Source organism: Rhinolophus sinicus, linkage group LG14 (genome assembly GCF_036562045.2).
Source record: "Rhinolophus sinicus isolate RSC01 linkage group LG14, ASM3656204v1, whole genome shotgun sequence".
Classification (NCBI taxonomy): Eukaryota; Metazoa; Chordata; class Mammalia; order Chiroptera; family Rhinolophidae; genus Rhinolophus; species Rhinolophus sinicus.
Window position 1 is genome coordinate 51,376,147 of NC_133763.1, and position 19,365 is coordinate 51,395,511.

Consider the following 19,365-nt stretch of genomic DNA (forward strand, 5'->3'; position numbering starts at 1 on the left):
AAATCCGAGGCCGTGGCACCAAACCATACTAGTGGTCATGGTGTTCTCAAACCCTATGTGCACATGGTTTTAAAAAAAAACTGGCCTTGACGAAGCAGTTAAACATTAATTTTATTAAATCTCAACCCTCGAGCATACATCTTTAACATTTTCTGAGCTGAAGTGGGAAATACACACAGAGCACTTTTGCTGCGTCCTGGGCCCAAGGATTGTCTTGAGGAAAAGCACTTGGGCAACTGAGTTGTGAGGAACTAGCTACTGTTCTCACAAAACATTTTTACTTAAAAGAACAACTGCCAGACAAACTATGGTTATCCAGATTTGGGTGTTTGGAATTTTTTCCTCAGATTTTATTTTATATTCCAATGTCATATTTTGACCAATACTTGTGAGGTCTTCTTCTGCTCTTCCTGAGAATCGAACAGAGTTAAAATAGGAATAAAATAATAAAGCCATTATCGGATAAGTAAGGAGAGACAAATGAATTAAGACTGTTACGATAATACAAAAGATGAGGTATTGTTTGAAGTATGCTCTTAATGCACCTCAGAGCAGTGAGAGAAAAGTTACGTCCTATCCTGAGAGAACAAATTTGACGCAAAATAAACTATTGTAATTGAAAACACTTGAGAGTAATCCAAGGTGCGTTTTTCTAATAGATTCCATTAGAACACCTAAAAATCACTGGGGATTCAGCCAGATGTCACTTCTGGTTCTAAGAGACATACTGATTCAGTGCTTCTTGGTCAGGGTAATTAATCTGCATTTTAAGTCATCATCTCAGGTAAAAGTGACATAAAATATTTCAATGATCACACTTCATTTTCATATTATATAAGAGAGGAATGGACAATTTATACACTTTTAACAGTTGCTTTTACTGAATATAGAGACCTCTATGAAATGTTATTATAGGTAAAGTAAATAATACTAACAATTAATAAATACAAAATTCCTACATTTAAAAAAAAAAGAAATTATAGCTCATCAGAAACAAAATAAATTTCATTTTGAAGGGTGTTTGTATTGGGTGTAGAATCTTAAATGGCAGTTACAGATGTCAGTTCACTGTCTTTTGGCTTCAAGACTTTTAACAAAGCTACAGTAATCAAGACGGTCTCGTGCTGGCATCAGGATAGACAAACAGATCAATAGAACAGAATAGAGAGCCCAGGTATACACCCACACATATTCAGTCAATTGACTTTTGAAAAGATGCTAAGGCAATTCAATGAGGAAAGAAAAGATTTGTCAACAAGTGGTGCTGGCACAGCTGGATAAACATCTGGAAAAAGTGAACCTCAACCACTACCTGATAGCATATACAAAAATTAATTAAAGATAGATCACAAGTTGGGGCTGGCTGGGTGGCTCAGGGGGTTAGAGCTCCGTGCTCCTAATTCCGAAGGCTGCCGGTTCGATTCCCACATGGGCCAGTGGGCTCTCAACCACAAGGTTGCCAGTTCAACTCCTGGAGTCCCGCAAGGGATGGTGGGCAGCGCCCCCTGCAACTAAGATTGAACACAGCACCTTGAGCTGAGCTGCCTCCCGGATGACTCAGTTGGTTGGAGCGCATCCTCTCAACCACAAGGTTGCCGGTTCAACTCCCACAAGGGATGGTGGGCTGTGCCCTCTGCAACTAGAAACAGCAACTGGACCTTGAGCTGAGCTGCGCCCTCCACAACTAAGACTGAAATTCAGGACAACAACTTGAAGCTGAACTCCACAACTAAGATCGAAAGGACAACAACTTGACTTGGGGGAAAAAATAAATAAATAAAAATTTAAAAATAAATAAATAAATAAATAAAAAAGATAGATCACAAGTTTGAACATAAATGCTAAAACTATAAAGACCTAAGAAAAAAAACATACATTTCTTAGAAAACAAAAAGCACTAATCATAAAAGAAAAAAAAGATAAATTGTGCTTCATCAAAATTAAAACTTTCTGGTCATCAAAAGTGGGTAGAGAGTGAAAGTATGTCTCCCTCCCATTTCCACCAATCACCTCATTCCCCTCTTTAAAGATCATCACTTTTTTAGTTCCTCGTGTATCCTTCTCAAAATATTCTTTGCATTGGGGCAGCCAGATGGCTCAGTTGGTTAGAACACTAGTTCTTAACAACAAGGTTGCCGGTTCAATTCCCACCGTAGGATGGTGGGCTGTGCCCCTGCAACTAAGATTGAAAACAGTGACTGGACTTGGAGCTGAGCTGTACCCTCCACAACTAGATTGAAGGACAATGACTAATGGGTCTTGGAAAAACCCAATATTCCCCAATAAAGAATTTTAAAAATAATAAAATAAGTAATCCATTAATTAAAAAAACACATTCCTTGCATTAAGAAGCACATTCATTCTTTTATAAACACACGTGGTAATGTACCATGCCTACTGCTTTTATCTAGCTTGCTTTCTTAAATTTGATTTGTAAAATGCTTTGCCAAGTAATATATATTGTTTTAAAAGTCAAAGACTTTCTGCACTCTTGCTTCTACTTCTAGAAGCAATCAATGTTAATTGCTTTAGCGAATTCTTCCTGTATTTATTCTTTGTTGTAAAGTAATAAACTTTTATGGCTATTTCTTATTTTTTCAATTTTAGCCACCATCTATACTTTTTACAATAGGAGATTAGAATTTAGTGCTGTAAACACTCCACATGCAACACTTTTCCCTCTTCCAGGAGCAGACAGACCATCATTTTTGAATGAATGAGTATTTATTTGTGTTTATAATTATGACTATGTAAATTTTGTTCACAGTTAAAGCCGTATGAGTTTGAGGGTTAAATTTGCCTCTGCTGCACATTTTTGTTTTTCCTGGAATGTATAAGTGCCTTGGGGTTGTCTTGTGTTGTTTGTATTCCCTCTGCCTGAGGTGCAAGCCTCCTCTCAAATTGTTCCAACGCAGGAGGTAGCGTGCTGACCTCATGCAATGGCCCGATGCCAAGTTGTCTTGGTACCCTACACCTTCATCCAGGGGACCCCTTTGTTTCCTAGATACCATGTTTTGATTTTCCCTGGCTTCATGCTCTGTTTTAGCGGAATTCATCATCCAGCAACTTCCTGAGGAAGAGAGCACAGAAATGAAATTTCTTGTGTTTGCATGACTAAAAACATCTTTGCAGACTATAGAATTCTAGGTTTAAAATAATGGTTTTTAGAGCTTCGAAGGCATTGCCCCTTTGTTTTCTAGTTTTCCAGGGTGTTAAGAGGAAATCCAGTGCCATTCTGAGTATGCTCCTGAGTACTCTTTGCATGCAACCTAGTTTTTTTCTCTGGGAGCCTTTAGAAGTTCCGCTTAATAGTTACTCTGAAATTTCACGATAGACCTTCGAGGGTGTGATTTTCAAAAAATTTTTGTTTCTTTGTTGTTTTTAAATGTACTGTGTTGGGCATTTAATGGCCCCTTTCATTCTGGAAACTCGTGTCCTTCAGTTCAGGAAAATGTTATTGAATTATTTCTTTAATAATTTTCCCACCAACTACTTTATTCTTTCTTTCCAGGACTCCTATTAGTTAGATATTCTATCTCCTAGATTGAACCTCTGAATTTCTTATATTTATTTCTTATTTTCCATTTCTTTGTAGTTTTATTCTACCCTGCAGGATATTTTCTCAACTTTATCTTAGAATCCTTTTATTAAATTAGTTACTTCTCTTTCCACACTTTATATTTCCAAGAAGTCTGTTATTTTCTGAATGTTCCTTTAGAAAATAGCATCTTATTCTTGTATTGTGGGTACGATACCTTCTCTTATTTTTCTGGGGAAATTAATTGCAGTTTTTTGCGCATTTTCTTCTGTCTCTTTCATTATCTGTTACCGTCTATGTTCCTTTTCTTTTGGCTTCTGTCTTTTATGTTTGGGTCTAATGCTCCTTGGCTGCTCTTCCTCCTTAAGCGTGAGATGCAAACGACTTTACTCGACAGACAAAAGAGCCTAACTCTCCAACAACGGTGGCCCCTATCATCTTCATCAGCCCATATCCGATGAGAAATTGGACAAATGGAATGAAGAATTATAGACGCAGAGGTGTTTGTTCTGAAGTGCTTTCTTATTCCTCCTCCCTCATTCTTAGGAAGGCGAGTGAAGGCTATACCCCAAGTAAGAAGACTGGGGGTGCCCGCAAGGAACAGAGATGGGCGTCTCACTCCCATCTGCATGTTTCTTAGGAGGTAGAATTATTGTCCCAATGTTGCCAGAGAGCACCAGCAAAGCCCTGGGAGAGAGTTCCGGAAGAACTTAACCCGAGTTTCCCGGTGTTTGGGAGATGTATATGAACACAGGGGAGTGTATGTTGCTGGTTCGGTGAACGGGGCATGTTGCAGGTTGGCTGGAGCCAGGATGGCAGTGTCAGGCAATGGTAAGCATGTGGCAGTTTCCCATAGACCAAGAGGACGTCATGGAAAGTACTGGGCTTGACCCATCTGGATGGGACCCTGCCCAGGAGGGGCCCCTGCAGGGAAAGAACACCCTACTGGTGAGATCCCATGGGCTAGAAACTCAGGCTACTGTGCATGACGTCAGCACTGTAAACACCGGAGAACCGTGAGGTGTGGAGGGCCCTGTAAGTCTCCTCAGATATGACCCCTCCCAAGAAAAGCCATCAGTTAGGCACCTGTCCGACAGAAGGCACTCACAGCCCCAGTGGTATAAAACTTGACCCCTTTTTCGTTCTCCCACCATTTCAACCCTGGAAAACCAAGAGGCAGGGGGTGGGGCGGGGAGGAGGGTGAAAGAAGAATGAAGAAACAGGCCCTTTGCCACTGTCGGTCTCTGTGCTGTGGGTCTGGCATGAGCTTCTCGCCTGGGTTGGATTCGATTTCCCATATTCCTTGTAGGTTTGCTCTCTTGCTCTGGTTGACCAAAGCCTCCCGTTTTCTTTGAGAGCATTGTCCTGGTTCCATGGCTTATTGGCCTGTGGCAGTGAGGGAGACCACAGACCGAGGGGACGGCCAGGCATCTCCCCAAACAATGGAAGAGATGTGTGTGCCTCAGGATTTGGGGCAAGGGCGAAGCTGCAGTGACCTTTAAATGAAGCAGTGTTCTCATAGGTTGAGAGTAAACAGGGATCTGTGTAAAGAGGTTCATATCACGTCTCGACGGTGAAGCAAATGTTGTGCAGAATGCTGTGTCCAGAAACATGTGATCTGAAGCTCCGCAGGTGGCCTGTAAATCAAGGCTTCTCTGTGTCAGTGAGACTTGGATCCTTCAGGCAAAAGGAGAACAATTCATTCTTACGGATGTGATTTCCAACAGCAACGCTTCTTACCGTCTGAGAACAAAATGTCTCAGTGCGTAAGAAAGCAGTAGCCACAGAAGAGGGTTGTCGCGAACGTTGCAGCTACAGGCCTTGGGAGAAACAGCGTTTCTTGTTAACGTTACTGGTTTTCCGTGTCTGTGATCCCAGCCTGATGAATGGCAAGGCAGAATTCTTCCTTAGTCAGAGCTCAGTTTCACTTTCTTGCGCTGTGCGGAAGACAGTATTTTTGAGCATTGGTGGGGAGCTGTGACCAGTAAGGATGACCTGGCCAGGCCATTTCCCCGCCATTCCCTGATGTCAGTATCTTTTGGTCAGATTCTCCAAAGCAAACATATTCCTGTCTCCCACCTGGAGAGTATTGTTCCAATGGCAAGTGTTCTGGGGATTGAGTTGGAGGGAAAGGGGGGTCGGGCTTTCAGAAGTTAGCATGCAAATGTTATTTTAGTCTTCCTGTTTTTAGGATAATATTTCTGCCCTCTCTGAAGCATAAACCTCCAGTTGTCTGCGATGGTGGCGGAGGGGCAGTCACAGAGCTGCGTGGGGTGGAGCAGGGGACCTGAGACACAAGCCTTCCTAAACAGCTCTTCAAATAATTCTCCTGATTTTCACCGCACGCTCATCCTCCCTTTTGGAGGAACCTGGGGTAGTTGACCTCTGGACATCATGGGGGGTCTACAGTGTAAGTGGCTTGTTTCTCAGCTTTTCCAACTGACTAGAATACTTAGGAAAACTGGTACCATCTATTACAGCTAAATATACATACCCCTGTAACTTCGCTCTATACTGAAGAAAAATTAGTGCACCTGTCCATCGAAATACAGGTACAAGAATGTTTGAAGTAGTTTCATTCACAACAGCCAAACACTACATACGACCAAAATGTCCATCAACATTACAATGGGTAATTGTGGCTTATTCATAAAACGGAATTCTACATGGCAATAAAACAGAATAACCTATTGCTAGAACATGACTGGACTTCGCCAACAAAATGTAGAGAGAAAGAAGCTAGCTATAAAAAATTATACACAGCCAGACCTGGGAGACACTCTGGGTTTGTTTCCAGACCACCATAATCCAGCGAGTCCTCATCTTTTTGCTGGTGGAGGCTCTTGTCTTCAATTTGTAAAAAACGAAACATCTGTGAAGCAACAATAAAACAAAGCGCAATGATGAGGTGTGCCTGTATTGTACGCTTTCATTTATCTGACCTTTGAGAACCGGCAAAATGAATCAGCGGGGATAGAAGCAGAATAGCAGTAACTATTGCCTGGGAAAGGTTATGAGGGAGCTTGTGGCGAGCTAGAAATGTACACACACACACGCACACTCACACTCACACTCATGGAGCAGTACTTTCTGATTACACCACTCACCACCTCTCCTTGTTGCTGCCATCTACTGCCCCCACTCTGTCACGCTCTCCTACACTACTCCAATCATAATTCTTGACTTCAAAATCTTTGTCAATGAGCCCTCCAACCCCACGGCTTCTCAGCCCTTGATCTCCCCTAGTCGGCTCCTTTCCCCAGAATGCCTATATCCTGCCTTCTCTCTCCTCCAACCTCCAGCTCCTGGTCATCCTCACTCTTGTTTCTTACACTGCGACAAGAGAAGCAACTGGAGAGACCTTCCACTGCTCCAGTCCCGTGCACTTACTGCCTCTGCTCCTGCTAATATGGGGGCACTATCGCTGTCCTTCCCTTTGTGAACGAGACCTCATCCCTCACCTTCGGAAGCACTTGGCTCCAGGAACATTTCTCTACTTCTCTGTTGCAACATCCGTTTTTCCCTCTCTCCAGGACCTTTCCTACAAACACACTGCAATTTCTTCATCTTGAAATTGTCCTTTCCTGAGCCCTCTTGCCCCTCCAGTCCCACCCCCTTTTTCTCCTTGCCTCCTTTGAAAGTATTGTCTCTAGTCGGTTTCCTTCTGCGCCCTCCCACCCGCATTCTTTTGAATGTGCTACATGCAAGGTTTTGTCACTGCCAATCCACCAAATCTGTCCTCATCATGGCCTCCATTTTGCTTAATCCATTGATCAGCTCCCAGGCTTCATCTTAATTGATCTTTTAAGGGCATCTGACAGTCTGTCATCCTTTCCCCTCCTTGAAACATTTTTAGCTTCAAGGATACACCTGTACTCTCCTGGTTCCCTTCTTCCTCTCTGCTATTTATTCTCAATCTCCTTTCCTGGGTTCTCTCACCTCCCTGACTTTTCAGCTTTGGAGTTCCCCGTGGCTCAGTCCTTGGACTTTTCCTCTTTTCTATCCTCATACGTTCCCTTGGTGATCTCATCCATTCTCACCTGGATTTTATGTTCTGTCTGTAAGCTGATGACACCCGAATGTAAATATCCACTTAGATGTGTAACATGGCTGAACATGACTGAAACTGAGCTGCTGACCTGATGCCACAGGCTGCTTCTCCTGCAGTCTCCCGAGCTCAGGAAATGACAACATCATTCTCCGGCTTCCTCAGGCCCCAAGCTTTTGAGTTTCTTTCTTTTTCTCATACCCCACATCCAACCCCTTTAAAAGATTTGTCAGGCCACTGTGCTATTTGTCTCCTTCCCATCCCACTCTGAGAAAAAAGCCGAAGTCCTTCCAATAGCCCCCAAAGTATTTCAGGACCTGACCTGCTCCTCCACGCCCTTACCTCTGCAGAATACATCCTACCTCAATGCCTTATATTTGCTCTCTCTTCTTGGAACGCTCTCATCCCAGATAGTTGCATGGCTCACTCACCAGCTTTCAGCCTTTACTTAAATGCTACCTACTCAGAAAGGCTTTCACTGTCCATCCAATCTAAAATTGCAACCCTCCCCACACTTCCTGGCCTCCTTTCCAACTTTATGTTTTCACATTAAAAAAAAATTAATAGATTTTATTTCTTAGAGCAGTTTTAGGCTTGTAGGAAAATTGAGCAGAAATTACAAAGAATCCTCATATACTTCCCTCTATTATTAACATCTTGTATTAGTGTGGTACACTTATTACAATTAATCAACCAATATTGATACATTATTATTAACTAAAGTCCATAGTTTAAATTAGGGCTTTTGACAAATGCGTAATATCGTGTATCCACCATCAGAGTATCATCTGGAATAGTCTCACTGCCCTAAAAATCCCCTGTGCTCTACCTGTTCATTCTTCCCTCCAACTGAACACTTGGCAACCACTTATCTTTTCACTCTCCATAGTTTTGCCTTCTCCAGAATGTCAGATACTTGGAACCGTACAGCATACAGCCCTTTCAGGTTGGCTTCTTTCACTTGACAACGTGAATGTCAAGTTCCTCCCTGTCTTTTCGTGGCTTCATAATCCTCCTTTATTTTTCTCCCCTTGGCAATGATCATTTCTAACATATTTCCATATATTTTACGCATTTCTCATATGTATTGTTTGTCTTTTCCACCGGAACATATGTTTGTGTGCTTTGTTCACTTGCTGTGTTCCCAGTGCCTACAGTAGTGTTTCTCATAAATGGTGCTCAAGAAATAGTAGAATTATTTCTTAAATGAATGCGGACTGCATCTAACTGAAGAACAAATTTCTATCCAGACAGTCCCTGGCAAGGGAATCTGCGAAAAACAGTGTTTAGCTTTCTGGATCCTTAGAATTTCAACTCCACTGCCTTTGACCTTGGATAAGTCACCTAACTTAACCTGTCTGTGCCGGCCGCAGTTTCCTGAGTAAAATGGAGACAGTAATAGCACCTCCCTCACAGGGTTGTGATAAGGCTGAAATGAGTTTATATACGTGAAGTTCTTATAAGAGGTCCTACACGTGTACGTGAGCAGTAATTACTATTCCGCACAGAAAGACTCAGAGGTGGGAATGGGATGCCGGTTAGCTGCTCGGAGATGGAAGAGCGGGACTGCAGGCGACCTGGAGAAAAAAGGAGGCGGAGTGTGTATGGGGGGTTACTGATCCCATTTGCCCATCACTTTACAAAGCACTTTTACATTCTAAACACTTTTAATCCTAAAAAAAAAAAAAAGATTATGTCAGGTGGATATTATAATCCCCACTTTCCCCACGAGAAAAGCGGTTCAGAGCGACTTGCCCGATAGAACCACATGGTAAGTGGTGGCTCCAAGATTCCCATCCAGAAACGCCGATTCACGACCTACGCGGACTCAGCGCGGGCGGGAGCGTCCTGGGTCCAGGGGTCCAGCGACCCTTGGCGCCGGATAACAGAACGATTCTTAATAACCACGCCCCGGCTGGGGGCGACTGTGCGTGCGGCCGGCCGCGGAAGCTCGCCCGCCGGCTGGAGTGTGGCGAGGTGGCACCGCGGGCTCCCAGGCGGATTCTCCCAGTGCGTGCGGATCAGAGAATCGAGGAAACTCTTTTACGGAGCATCCCTCCCCTTCCCCCGCCTCTAGGGGGCGGGGCAACAAAGCGCGGGAAAACCGGCCTGGACTCCACCCCTACCCCGTGCAGGGGAAAGGGAAAGAGGGCTCGTCAATGGGAAGTGTGTGTGTGTGTGTGTGTGTGTGCGCGTTGCCTAGTCTCTCCCTCTCCCCACCCACTTCCCCGTGTTTAGGAAGCCTACCAACATGCCGCTTTAAGATCCTTTTGGAAATGGCCCAGGCCACGCCAGCACTCCAACGTCACCTCTCCCCCACTTCCGGCCTGCGAGCCCGTCCCGGGCTTCAGGTGCAGGTCCCTTCCACACTCCAAAACTCGCCCCGCTCCAAGCCCTCCCGCAGAGGGAGGAGCAATGGGTGACGCCATCGCCCGGGAGCTGGCCCGCGCAAGGACCCCATCCATCTAGATGATATGGTGATGTAGACAGTAGGAAAACCGCGAGGAAATGGTCAACCAAATGACGTAATGTTTTGGGTGACGTCCCATTTTGTAATTTCTGCACGGCATGACTGACATTGGGGTTTAGTTTCAGAAAGCGCAACGGAGCTACACATCCGGGGTCCCTTCAGGGTCGATGGGGTTCTCTTCAAAGTATTCACCAAACAGAAACTGAGCGTTCCTGAAATTTGCATAAGTGAACTGCAGGCTTCAAGGATCACGGCCAATGGGGAGTGGGGGGGCGGAGATGCACCTGGAAAGTCACCGCCTCCAATGGGAAAACAGGGAATCAGATTGGCTTCTTCCTAAACGACAGTAGCGGTAGCTAATCGCTTTTGAGATGCACAGATGGGCAGGTGGGCCCTGGCACAACCAATGGCGAAAGGCATCTTCAGAAGGACCAGGTTCCTTGCCCAATGAGGCTGGGGAGACTGTGAGGGGCTAGTTCCGAGCGGCAGTACTTAAGGCCAACCTAGTGCGGCGCTGGGAGGGGCGCAGTATTGAAAGACGGGGTGATTGGCCAATGGCGAGTACGAAAGCGGGCAGCCCAGACCGGGAACGCGGAGGGAGCTAAGGGAGGGGGAGGCTAAACGGGAGAGAAGCAGGAAGTAGCGGCGGCCGTGGGGAGGGCGGCGGCGGCGGCGGCGGCGGCAGCGGCTGGAGCAAGGGAGAGACCGCCAGGGCTCGGCCCGCACTAGGAGCCAAACAAGTAAGCGTGCCTGGGGTAAATACCCGCCCCTGGCCCCGCCCCCGGGGGGGCGGGTAAATACCCCCGCCCCTCCCCCACTTGGTCAACTACCCCCTTCTCCGCGCCGCCCCCCTGGGGCGGCTTCTAAGAAGGCCCGGACACCGCCTCCATTCCTTGGGGCGGATGGGCGAAACTCCCAGCCTGTTGAAAGCACAGCCCCTAGCCGGGTAAACGTGGAGGGAGGGTTGGGGTCTCCAAGTCCTGACGCCCCTAGCCCAAGAGGCGTCCGAAGCGCGGCCTGGGGGCTAGAGGCTGCGGGATGTCGCGACCTAAAATGGTGTCGGTGTCCGGGGGTGGGGGCGGGGGACCTGGGCAGGCCGGAGCAGAGCCTGCACCCCGAATGAGAGCGGGTCAGCGTCCGGGCCCCGGCAGGACTCTGGCTCGCGCCTCGCGCCTCTCCCGCTCACTCCACAGTCTCGAGGAAGCCCCGGGCGTCCCTGGGAGGAGGAGGCTGGGCTACGCAGGGAGGCGAGGGGAGGAGGTCGGAGTTGGGACGGACCCCGGCCGGAGAGCTGCGAGTCTCGTGAAGACCGTGCCCTCCCCACTGCTCGCTTTCCACGCGCCTCCCCCACTCTGTGTGGTCCTGGGCCCGGAGGTGCTGCGCGGTAGCTCCCCAAGGGCTTGGCCTGGCCGAGGCCTGTCCTTCTGTTCGCTCTCGGGTGTGACCGAGAGAAGCGCCCCAAGCCTCAGTTTCCCCTCTAGCTTCTCCTATGTACACCCCGCCCCTTCCCCGCAACCCCGGATGAGCTCCCGGCGCCGGCCCTCGGCAGATGGCAGGGACTTAATTCCGCCCGTTGCCCCGCTTGGCCGCAGTCTAATCGCCCCCAGCCGTCGGCCCTTCGCCCTCCTCTGCGCAGCAGGCCCCGGCCGAGAAAGGGCAGTGGAGCCCCCATCCAACCCGGGCCAGGTCACCCTCTTCCTGTTCAACCCCTTCCTTTGGCTTTTGGGGAAGAACAGAGGGAAAGGGGGGGCTGGAGCTGAAGAGACAGGGCGCAGCAGCCGCAGAAAGGCCTGGGCCAGGGGTGGGGGAAGCCTCTTGGCCTTGAGTTCCTCTGCTTGGACTACTGTCTGCCCCTGGCTATCGGATGACCTCTAAGTCACTTGGACGCCAAAGGGGGAGTTGCTCCAGTGCAGCGAGTTTGCAGATGTTTTCTCATCGTCTGCACTGATCTGTGCGCCACCAGCCCACTTTCCTGAGGCCCTGAGTGGAATGTAGCTCAGGCCTGTCCAGGTCGGGAGAGAGCCAGGCAGAGAAGGGCCTAGTGATCCATCCAGGCAGAGTCGAGAGGTGGAGGGCTTTGTTTAAACCCAGAGCCTGCAGAATTGGGGTGGGGGTGGGGGTTGAGAGGAGGACTGCCCTTTCTTCCTCTATTTGGTACCCTCTCCACCCCCCACCTTGGTCCCAGCAATGCCAGCTGCCACCTGCTGGGACTATCTCCAGTTACAGTTTAAGGCTGGAAATGGGTGAGAGAACTGGCCCTGGGAAATGGCTTGCAACCTGGGCAGGGAACGTGTAAAAGCAGAGACTTCTTCAGTTGCTTCTTCCTAGATATAGAAACACTTGTGGGGGAAACTGGTAGGGAACAGACCTGGGTCCCCCACAAACCTTAGGCTGGCCTTCTTGTTGGCTTAGGACACATAAGTCTTGTGGGAGGTTTTTTTCCCCCTTTTGTACTGGGCCAGGTTGGGGTTGGGTGAGACTTCCTGGGCTACTGTTGCCAAAGGAAAATTAAGAGGGTAAGAAGTGTGAGTTAGGGGAGAAAGGGGTAAGGGGCTTGGCTTTTCCCCATTGTAGCAGCTGTGCTGGATAAGCTTGTACCCTGGAGTTTTAGCCCTGAGAGAGCAAGGTGGGGAGGGAGGAGGGGCTGGCTTCTCCTGAAGGACGGGGGAGGGCCAGGCACTCTGGGGAAGGCAGGTGAGGGAGCACCAGGTGTTTGTGACAGGAGAGGCCGAGGCTGGGGCCCTTGTGACTGGACTGTCGGCACGGTTTTCCTCTCCGTCTCTTCTCTTTGTCTCTTTCTGTCCCTGTGTCTTATTCTATCTTGGTCTCTTGGCAGTTTCCCTGAGTCCACTTCTCTCTGTTAACCAAGCTGGATTTCCAGGTACCAAATGATGACCCCCAAGTACCCCAGACTTGACCTTACAATGACCACTGACTCGTGTCTCTGACGCCAACCCTCGATTTCCAGTGCTCGTTTCTTCCCAGCCCTTCCTCAAGCGTGTTTATCCTAGCTGTGATTAGTTGTATTCTGGGTTCTGACTCTCACGGTTACAATTTCATATTATGCTCAGAATAACCCTCTGATATATGGATTACTTGCCCCCTCTTTCATTCAGACAGCAAAAGTACGGCAATGGAGTAACTTGCTTATCCAGCAGGCCATTGGAAAAACGAACAAGAATCATTTCTTGTGTCTCGGCTTAAGTCACAGACCCTTTGTACACATGGTTTTCAGATCTGAGCTCCCCCCACCCCGAAGATCCATGAAGAATCTGAATGGATCCCGTGGGCCATGAATGAGCCCATCCTCCTCCGTAATTGGAGGATTGATTCATTGATTGATTGATTTTGTGCTGGGCACAGGAGGGGCTGAGGTGGCTTCACCCAAGATACTGAACTTCCTTTGCCTCTGTTCCCCTTATCGTGTCTGATTCTGAGAAGTCTTCTTTCCTCTGCTCTCGCTGCATCTTGGGGTCTCCCCTGGAATGTGCTGTGCACGCTGCCTGGTTTGCAGTCTTAGGGTTTGGCAAACCAAGCGCCTTCACCACCTCTAGGATTGGTGTGATGGTGGAGGTGTACCCGAGTCGGGGTGTGCTTGGCTTCTGACGGGGTACATACGGAGACCCTGAGCAGGGCTCCCGCTCCCAGAGGTTTCAGTTTCTCCCTGTTGCTGTTTTCATCAGGTCTGGGACCTGCCGCCATGGGAGACATGAAGACCCCTGATTTTGACGACCTCCTTGCTGCCTTTGACATCCCCGACATTGATGCAAATGAAGCCATCCACTCTGGGCCAGAAGAAAACGAGGGGCCGGGAGGCTCAGGGAAGCCAGAGCCCAGTGTAGAGGGTGCCTCTGGAGAAGCTACAGCAGCAGCTGCCGTGGATGGCCCTGGGGTTCCAGGCCAGGCCTCTGACCATGGCCTGCCACCAGCGGACATTTCAGCGGTCAGTGTCATTGTCAAGAACACTGTGTGTCCTGAGCAGCCCGAGTCAGGAGGGGAAGGGGCCCGGGCCGGGGGGGTGACTAAGGAAGGACCTGTGGGGCCTCGGCTGATGCAAAATGGTTTTGGGGGCCCTGAGCCATCCCTTCCAGGAACGCCCCACTCTCCAGCTCCTCCCAGTGGGGGTACCTGGAAAGAAAAAGCCATGGAAGACAAAGGTCCCTTGGACCTGTTTGCTCATTTTGGGTCTGAGCCAGAGGAGCACCCCGACCCCCTGCCTCCCTCTGCGCCCTCCCCACCTCGGGAAGGGGCCATGACCCCACCTCCTTTCCCCTCCCCCTTTGATCTGGCCCGGGAGAATGGCGCAGCCCTGCTGCCGCCCGGCCCTCCTGCACCGCTGGGCGCCTTGAAGCAGGGCAGCTGCAGCCCCATTCACCCCCAGGGCCCCGTCCAGCCCTGCTCAGGCTCTAGCCCTGAGGCCGCGGGCATCCCTGCCAGCACCTCGCCTCCCCGGGTTGCTGGGGTGTCCTTCTTCAAACAGTCTCCAGGGCACCAGAGCCCTGTTGCCTCCCCAAAAGTGCCCAGCTGTCAGCCCCTAAAGGAAGAAGAGGACGAGGGCCCAGTGGACAAGTCTCCCCCCGGAAGTCCCCAGAGTCCCTCGAGTGGAGCCGAGGCTGCCGACGAGGACAGCAATGACTCCCCTGCCTCCTCCAGCTCCTCGCGGCCCCTCAAGGTGCGCATCAAGACCATTAAGACGTCCTGCGGGAACATTACAAGGACTGTGACCCGCGTCCCCTCAGACCCTGAGCCCCCTGCCCCCTTGGCCGAGGGGACCTTCCTGGCTGAGGCCAGCCTCCTAAAGCTGTCCCCTGCCACCCCAGCCCCTGAGGCTCCAAAGGTGGTGAGTGTCCAGCTGGGTGACGGCACGAGGCTGAAAGGCACCGTGCTCCCTGTGGCCACCATCCAGAACGCCAGCACTGCCATGCTGATGGCAGCCAGCGTGGCCCGCAAAGCCGTGGTTCTGCCCGGGGGCCCTGCTACCAGCCCAAAGACCATGGCTAAGAACGTGCTAGGTCTGGTGCCCCAAGCCCTGCCCAAGGCTGAGGGGCGGGCAGGGCTGGGGCCGGGGGGACAGAAGGTGAACGGCGCCTCGGTGGTGATGGTGCAACCTTCCAAGCCGGCCACCGCGCCAGCCGCAGGGGCCGGCACCGTGATCTCGCGGACGCAGTCCAGCCTGGTGGAGGCCTTCAACAAGATCCTCAACAGCAAGAACCTGCTGCCCGCCTACCGGCCCAACCTGAGCCCCCCGGCGGAGGCCGGCCTGGCCCTGCCTCCCACGGGCTACCGCTGCCTGGAGTGTGGGGACGCCTTCTCGCTGGAGAAGAGCCTGGCGCGGCACTACGACCGCAGGAGCATGCGCATCGAGGTCACCTGCAACCACTGCGCCCGCCGCCTGGTCTTCTTCAACAAGTGCAGCCTGTTGCTGCACGCCCGGGAGCACAAGGACAAGGGGCTCGTCATGCAGTGCTCGCACCTGGTCATGCGGCCCGTGGCCCTGGACCAGATGGTGGGCCAGCCGGACATCACGCCCCTGCTGGCTGTGCCCCCTGCCCTTGGACCTCCGGCCTTGCCCGCCTTGGGCAAGGGTGAGGGCGCCGTCACCTCCCCCGCCATCACTACAGTCGCTGCTGAGGCCCCTGTGCTGCCGCTGTCGGCCGAGCCGCCCGCTGCCCCTGCCACCTCCACTTACACATGCTTTCGCTGCCTGGAGTGCAAGGAGCAGTGCCGGGACAAGGCTGGCATGGCCGCCCACTTCCAGCAGCTTGGGGCCCCTGGCCCTGGGACCACTAGCAATGTGAGTTCCCTTTCAGCACCCTTCCCTGGGGAGGGAACAGCCGGGTGCCATGGGGATAAAATCTAGGAAGGTGTGCGGGGCTTGGATCGGAGACGCAGTGGGGGACGGGCCACTCCATCGCCTCACCTGGTGTCAACCCCCTCCCTATAGGTGTGCCCGACCTGCCCCATGATGCTCCCCAACCGCTGCAGCTTCAGCGCCCACCAGCGCATGCACAGGAACCGGCCCCCCCACGTCTGCCCCGAGTGTGGGGGCAACTTCCTGCAAGCCAACTTCCAGACCCACCTCCGGGAAGCCTGCCTGCATTTCTCTCGCCGTGTGGGATACAGGTCCCCGCACCTCTCCTCCCATGTGTCCCCATACTCCCCCATGCGCTGGCTGGTGTCGTGCTTCCTGGCACCAGCCCCTTCGCTGGCCTCTCGAGAGCCCCGTCGCTCCTGCTCAGCTGCAGCCCGAGCTCAGCCTGTGTGTGCCCCATACAGTGGGGAGAGGGCCCTGGAGCTGCAGCTCTGCCTCCGCAGGCCTCCTGGGTCACGGGGTCTCCGCAGCCCCTCCTGTCTCCACTTCGCTGGGCTCTGCCCTGGGCCCGGGGAGGCGCGTGCGGTGGGGGGCGTGGAGGTGCCCTGGCTCATCACAGCGTCTCCCTGTCCTCTAGGTGTCCCAGCTGTGCGGTGGTATTTGGGGGTGTGAACTCCATCAAGTCCCACATCCAGACGTCTCACTGCGAGGTTTTCCACAAGTGCCCCATCTGCCCCATGGCCTTCAAATCTGCACCCAGCGCCCACGCCCACCTCTACACGCAGCACCCCAGCTTCCACACGCAGCAGGCCAAGTGAGCTGGGAGGGTACAGGAAGGTGCGGGCAGGGGGAGGGCCAGGCCGGCGGGGCGCCTGCACTGTCCTCTGCACCTGCAGGATGATTTACAAGTGTGCCATGTGTGACACGGTCTTCACGCACAAGCCCCTCCTCTCCTCACACTTCGACCAGCACTTGCTGCCCCAGCGCGTCAGCGTCTTCAAGTGCCCATCTTGTCCTCTGCTTTTTGCCCAAAAAAAGACGATGCTGGAACATCTCAAGGTACAGGAGGCAAGGGACAGATGTGGGTGCTCCGCGGCGCTGACCTGCTGCAGGGGTCACGGAACTTTCTGGAAGTGGGGGCGGGGGAGACGAGAACTTAGGCACAGCCAGAACCCCCCACAGCCGTCCCTGTCTCCCTTTCACAGAACACCCACCAGTCGGGGCGCTTGGGGGAAGAGACTGCTGCGAAAGGGGCCGGGGGTGCCCTTGTGACCCCCAAGACTGAGCCGGAGGAGCTGGCTGTGTCCCGGGGAGGAGCAGCACCCGCCACGGAGGAGTCGTCTTCCTCCTCAGAAGAGGAGGAGCCCCCCAGCTCCCCGGACCCCCCTCGTCCAAGCAAGCGGCCCCGACGGGACCTGGGCAGCAAAGGCACCAAGGGTGGGGGTGGGGGCCCTGGGGGCTGGACCTGTGGCCTCTGTCACTCCTGGTTCCCCGAGCGTGACGAGTATGTGTCTCACATGAAGAAGGAGCATAGCAAGGTGAGCAAGGAGGGCTGGACGGCCACCCTTGGGTTGTCCTGTGGCAGTGGGGCCGGGTCCCGAGCTGGCTCTGAGTGTCCCCACCATGCTCTTCTAGTCAGTGAAAAAGTTCCCCTGTCGCCTGTGTGAGCGCTCCTTCTGCTCCGCGCCCAGCCTGAGACGCCACGTCAGGGTCAACCATGAGGGGATCAAGCGAGTTTACCCCTGCAGGTAACCCCTCTCCCTCACCCTTTCCTCTTTCTGCCCAGCAGGTGGCTGCCACCCCCTAAGTATCTTTCCACCTGCCTCTTGGCTGAGTGGACTGAAGGCTGAGCTCTCCCTGTGCCCTGATGGGCCCCTCCTCTCAGCCAGCGGTGTGGTCCTTGGGCTGTGCCCTTGGCGCCCACGTGCCCACTCTCTCCCTCTAGGTATTGCACAGAGGGAAAACGCACCTTCAGCAGCCGTCTGATCCTGGAGAAACACGTCCAGGTCCGGCACGGCCTGCCGCTCGGGGCCCAGTCCCCTGGCCGGGGGAGTATTGTGGTTCGGGGTCCCGGTGCCAGAGCCCAGGTAGGCAGAAACCCACCCTGCTGGGTTAGGGCCATAGGAGCGGGAGCTGTAGGGCTGCAGACTGGCCTCCAGACGCTGGGTGGGGTGCCAGGATCAGTAGGGGTGAGGGGGAGGCCCAGTCTCGTCCCTCTATTCTCCAGGGACCAGGACGGAAGCGCCGCCAGTCCTCTGACTCTTGCAGTGAGGAGCCTGACAGCACAACACCTCCAGCCAAGCCCCCCAGGGCCGGATCCGGGTCGGGAGGCCCCCTGCGCCACCGGAGTGGCAGCTCGGTGGAGCAGAGCCTCATGGTGGGGTTGAGGGTGGATGGCGGGACCCAGCAGTGCCTAGACTGTGGCCTGTGCTTTGCCTCTCCTGGCTCCCTGAGCCGGCACCGCTTCATTAGCCACAAGAAAAAACGGGGTGTGGGCAGTGCCAGTGCCCTGGGCCTGGGGGATGGGGAGGAAGAGGCACCCCCTCCATTGAGATCTGACCCAGAGGGTGGAGATTCACCCTTGCCTGTTTCTGGAGGCCCGCTGACCTGTAAGGTCTGTGGCAAGAGCTGTGACAGCCCTCTCAACCTCAAGACCCATTTCCGCACACATGGCATGGCCTTCATCAGGGCTCGGCAAGGGGGCACTGGGGACAACTAGGCCCCAGGCTGGACTGCTCGGCCTTCTCCCTCTTTTCGGGGAGTCTGGGTCACTGCTGCTGCCTGGTCTCCAGGCTGGGAGTTTGTTCTAATTCACGTTTGTTCAACTCCTCTCCTCGTAACCCCAGACGACAGACTTGAGCATTATAGTTATTTGCAGTCCCCACTTTGGGTTTGGCCCTTGGGTCCTAGTAGAGTGGGCCCTCATTCCTTTCTTAACCCAACACTAATTATGCTCCTGCTGCAGACCCCCATGTGGGACCGGGGTGGGGGGACGGGTCCAGGGAAAGACCAGTGCTGGGGCAGTCGGGACACGCTCATCAACCCCCGCCGGCAGATTCGGGCCTGGCCCTGCACCCCCCCTCATTCCCTGGCACTCCAGCCTCCTGCCCCTGCAGTGCCTTTCATGTGTCCTTTTTTTCCACAGAAATCGGGGGGTGGGGGGGTTGGTAGGGATGAGTCCTGTCAAGGGGGACCCAGAGAGAGGAGGGACAGGCTCTCAGGAATCCTTTATTCTTGTAGTAATACTAACTGGGGGAAATGGGAGAGAGAAAACCAGACCATTAAAACTGCTCGTGGTTTAATCCCCATTCAGGCTCTTCTTTTTATGTGACTTGGACAGGTGGACTTGATGGAGGGGGTAAGAAGCAAAACTGGGGCAGCCCTTCTCTGGGAAGAGGTGGTTCTGACCGAGGCAGGGGAACAGCAACCTTCCATTTCCTTCTGTGGGGTGCCTTTTGTGTCCCGGACAGAAGTATCTGTTCACTCATCCCCTCCCC

The 19,365-nt window shown here is 52.5% G+C and overlaps 1 protein-coding gene and 1 long non-coding RNA gene across 6 annotated transcripts; one reads left to right on the forward strand and one right to left on the reverse strand.

The window, feature by feature from the left end:
- Positions 1-1,825: 1,825 nt before the first annotated feature.
- LOC141568568 (uncharacterized) lies at positions 1,826-10,386 on the reverse strand. 2 transcript variants are annotated; one of them, XR_012491722.1, is made up of 3 exons: positions 9,834-10,386; positions 6,308-9,163; positions 1,826-3,070 (listed from the first exon to the last, which is right to left on the reverse strand). It is a non-coding gene; the product is annotated as an uncharacterized LOC141568568 (long non-coding RNA). The 2 variants fall into 2 exon arrangements; XR_012491721.1 differs by having other exon boundaries at positions 1,826-5,475.
- Positions 10,387-10,644: 258 nt separating this feature from the next.
- On the forward strand, positions 10,645-19,176 carry ZNF687 (zinc finger protein 687). 4 transcript variants are annotated; one of them, XM_019739960.2, is made up of 10 exons: positions 10,645-10,796; positions 13,740-13,999; positions 14,537-15,850; positions 16,001-16,179; positions 16,506-16,682; positions 16,765-16,927; positions 17,074-17,406; positions 17,504-17,616; positions 17,814-17,955; positions 18,096-19,176. In XM_019739960.2, the coding sequence occupies exons 2-10, from the start codon at positions 13,757-13,759 to the stop codon at positions 18,585-18,587; spliced, it is 3,156 nt and encodes a 1,051-aa protein (XP_019595519.2). In that variant the 5' UTR covers positions 10,645-10,796; positions 13,740-13,756; the 3' UTR covers positions 18,588-19,176. The 4 variants fall into 4 exon arrangements, with proteins under 4 accessions (XP_019595519.2, XP_019595516.2, XP_019595517.2 ...); XM_019739957.2 differs by having other exon boundaries at positions 13,740-15,850; XM_019739958.2 differs by lacking the exon at positions 10,645-10,796 and adding an exon at positions 10,879-11,002 and having other exon boundaries at positions 13,740-15,850.
- Positions 19,177-19,365: the final 189 nt, after the last annotated feature.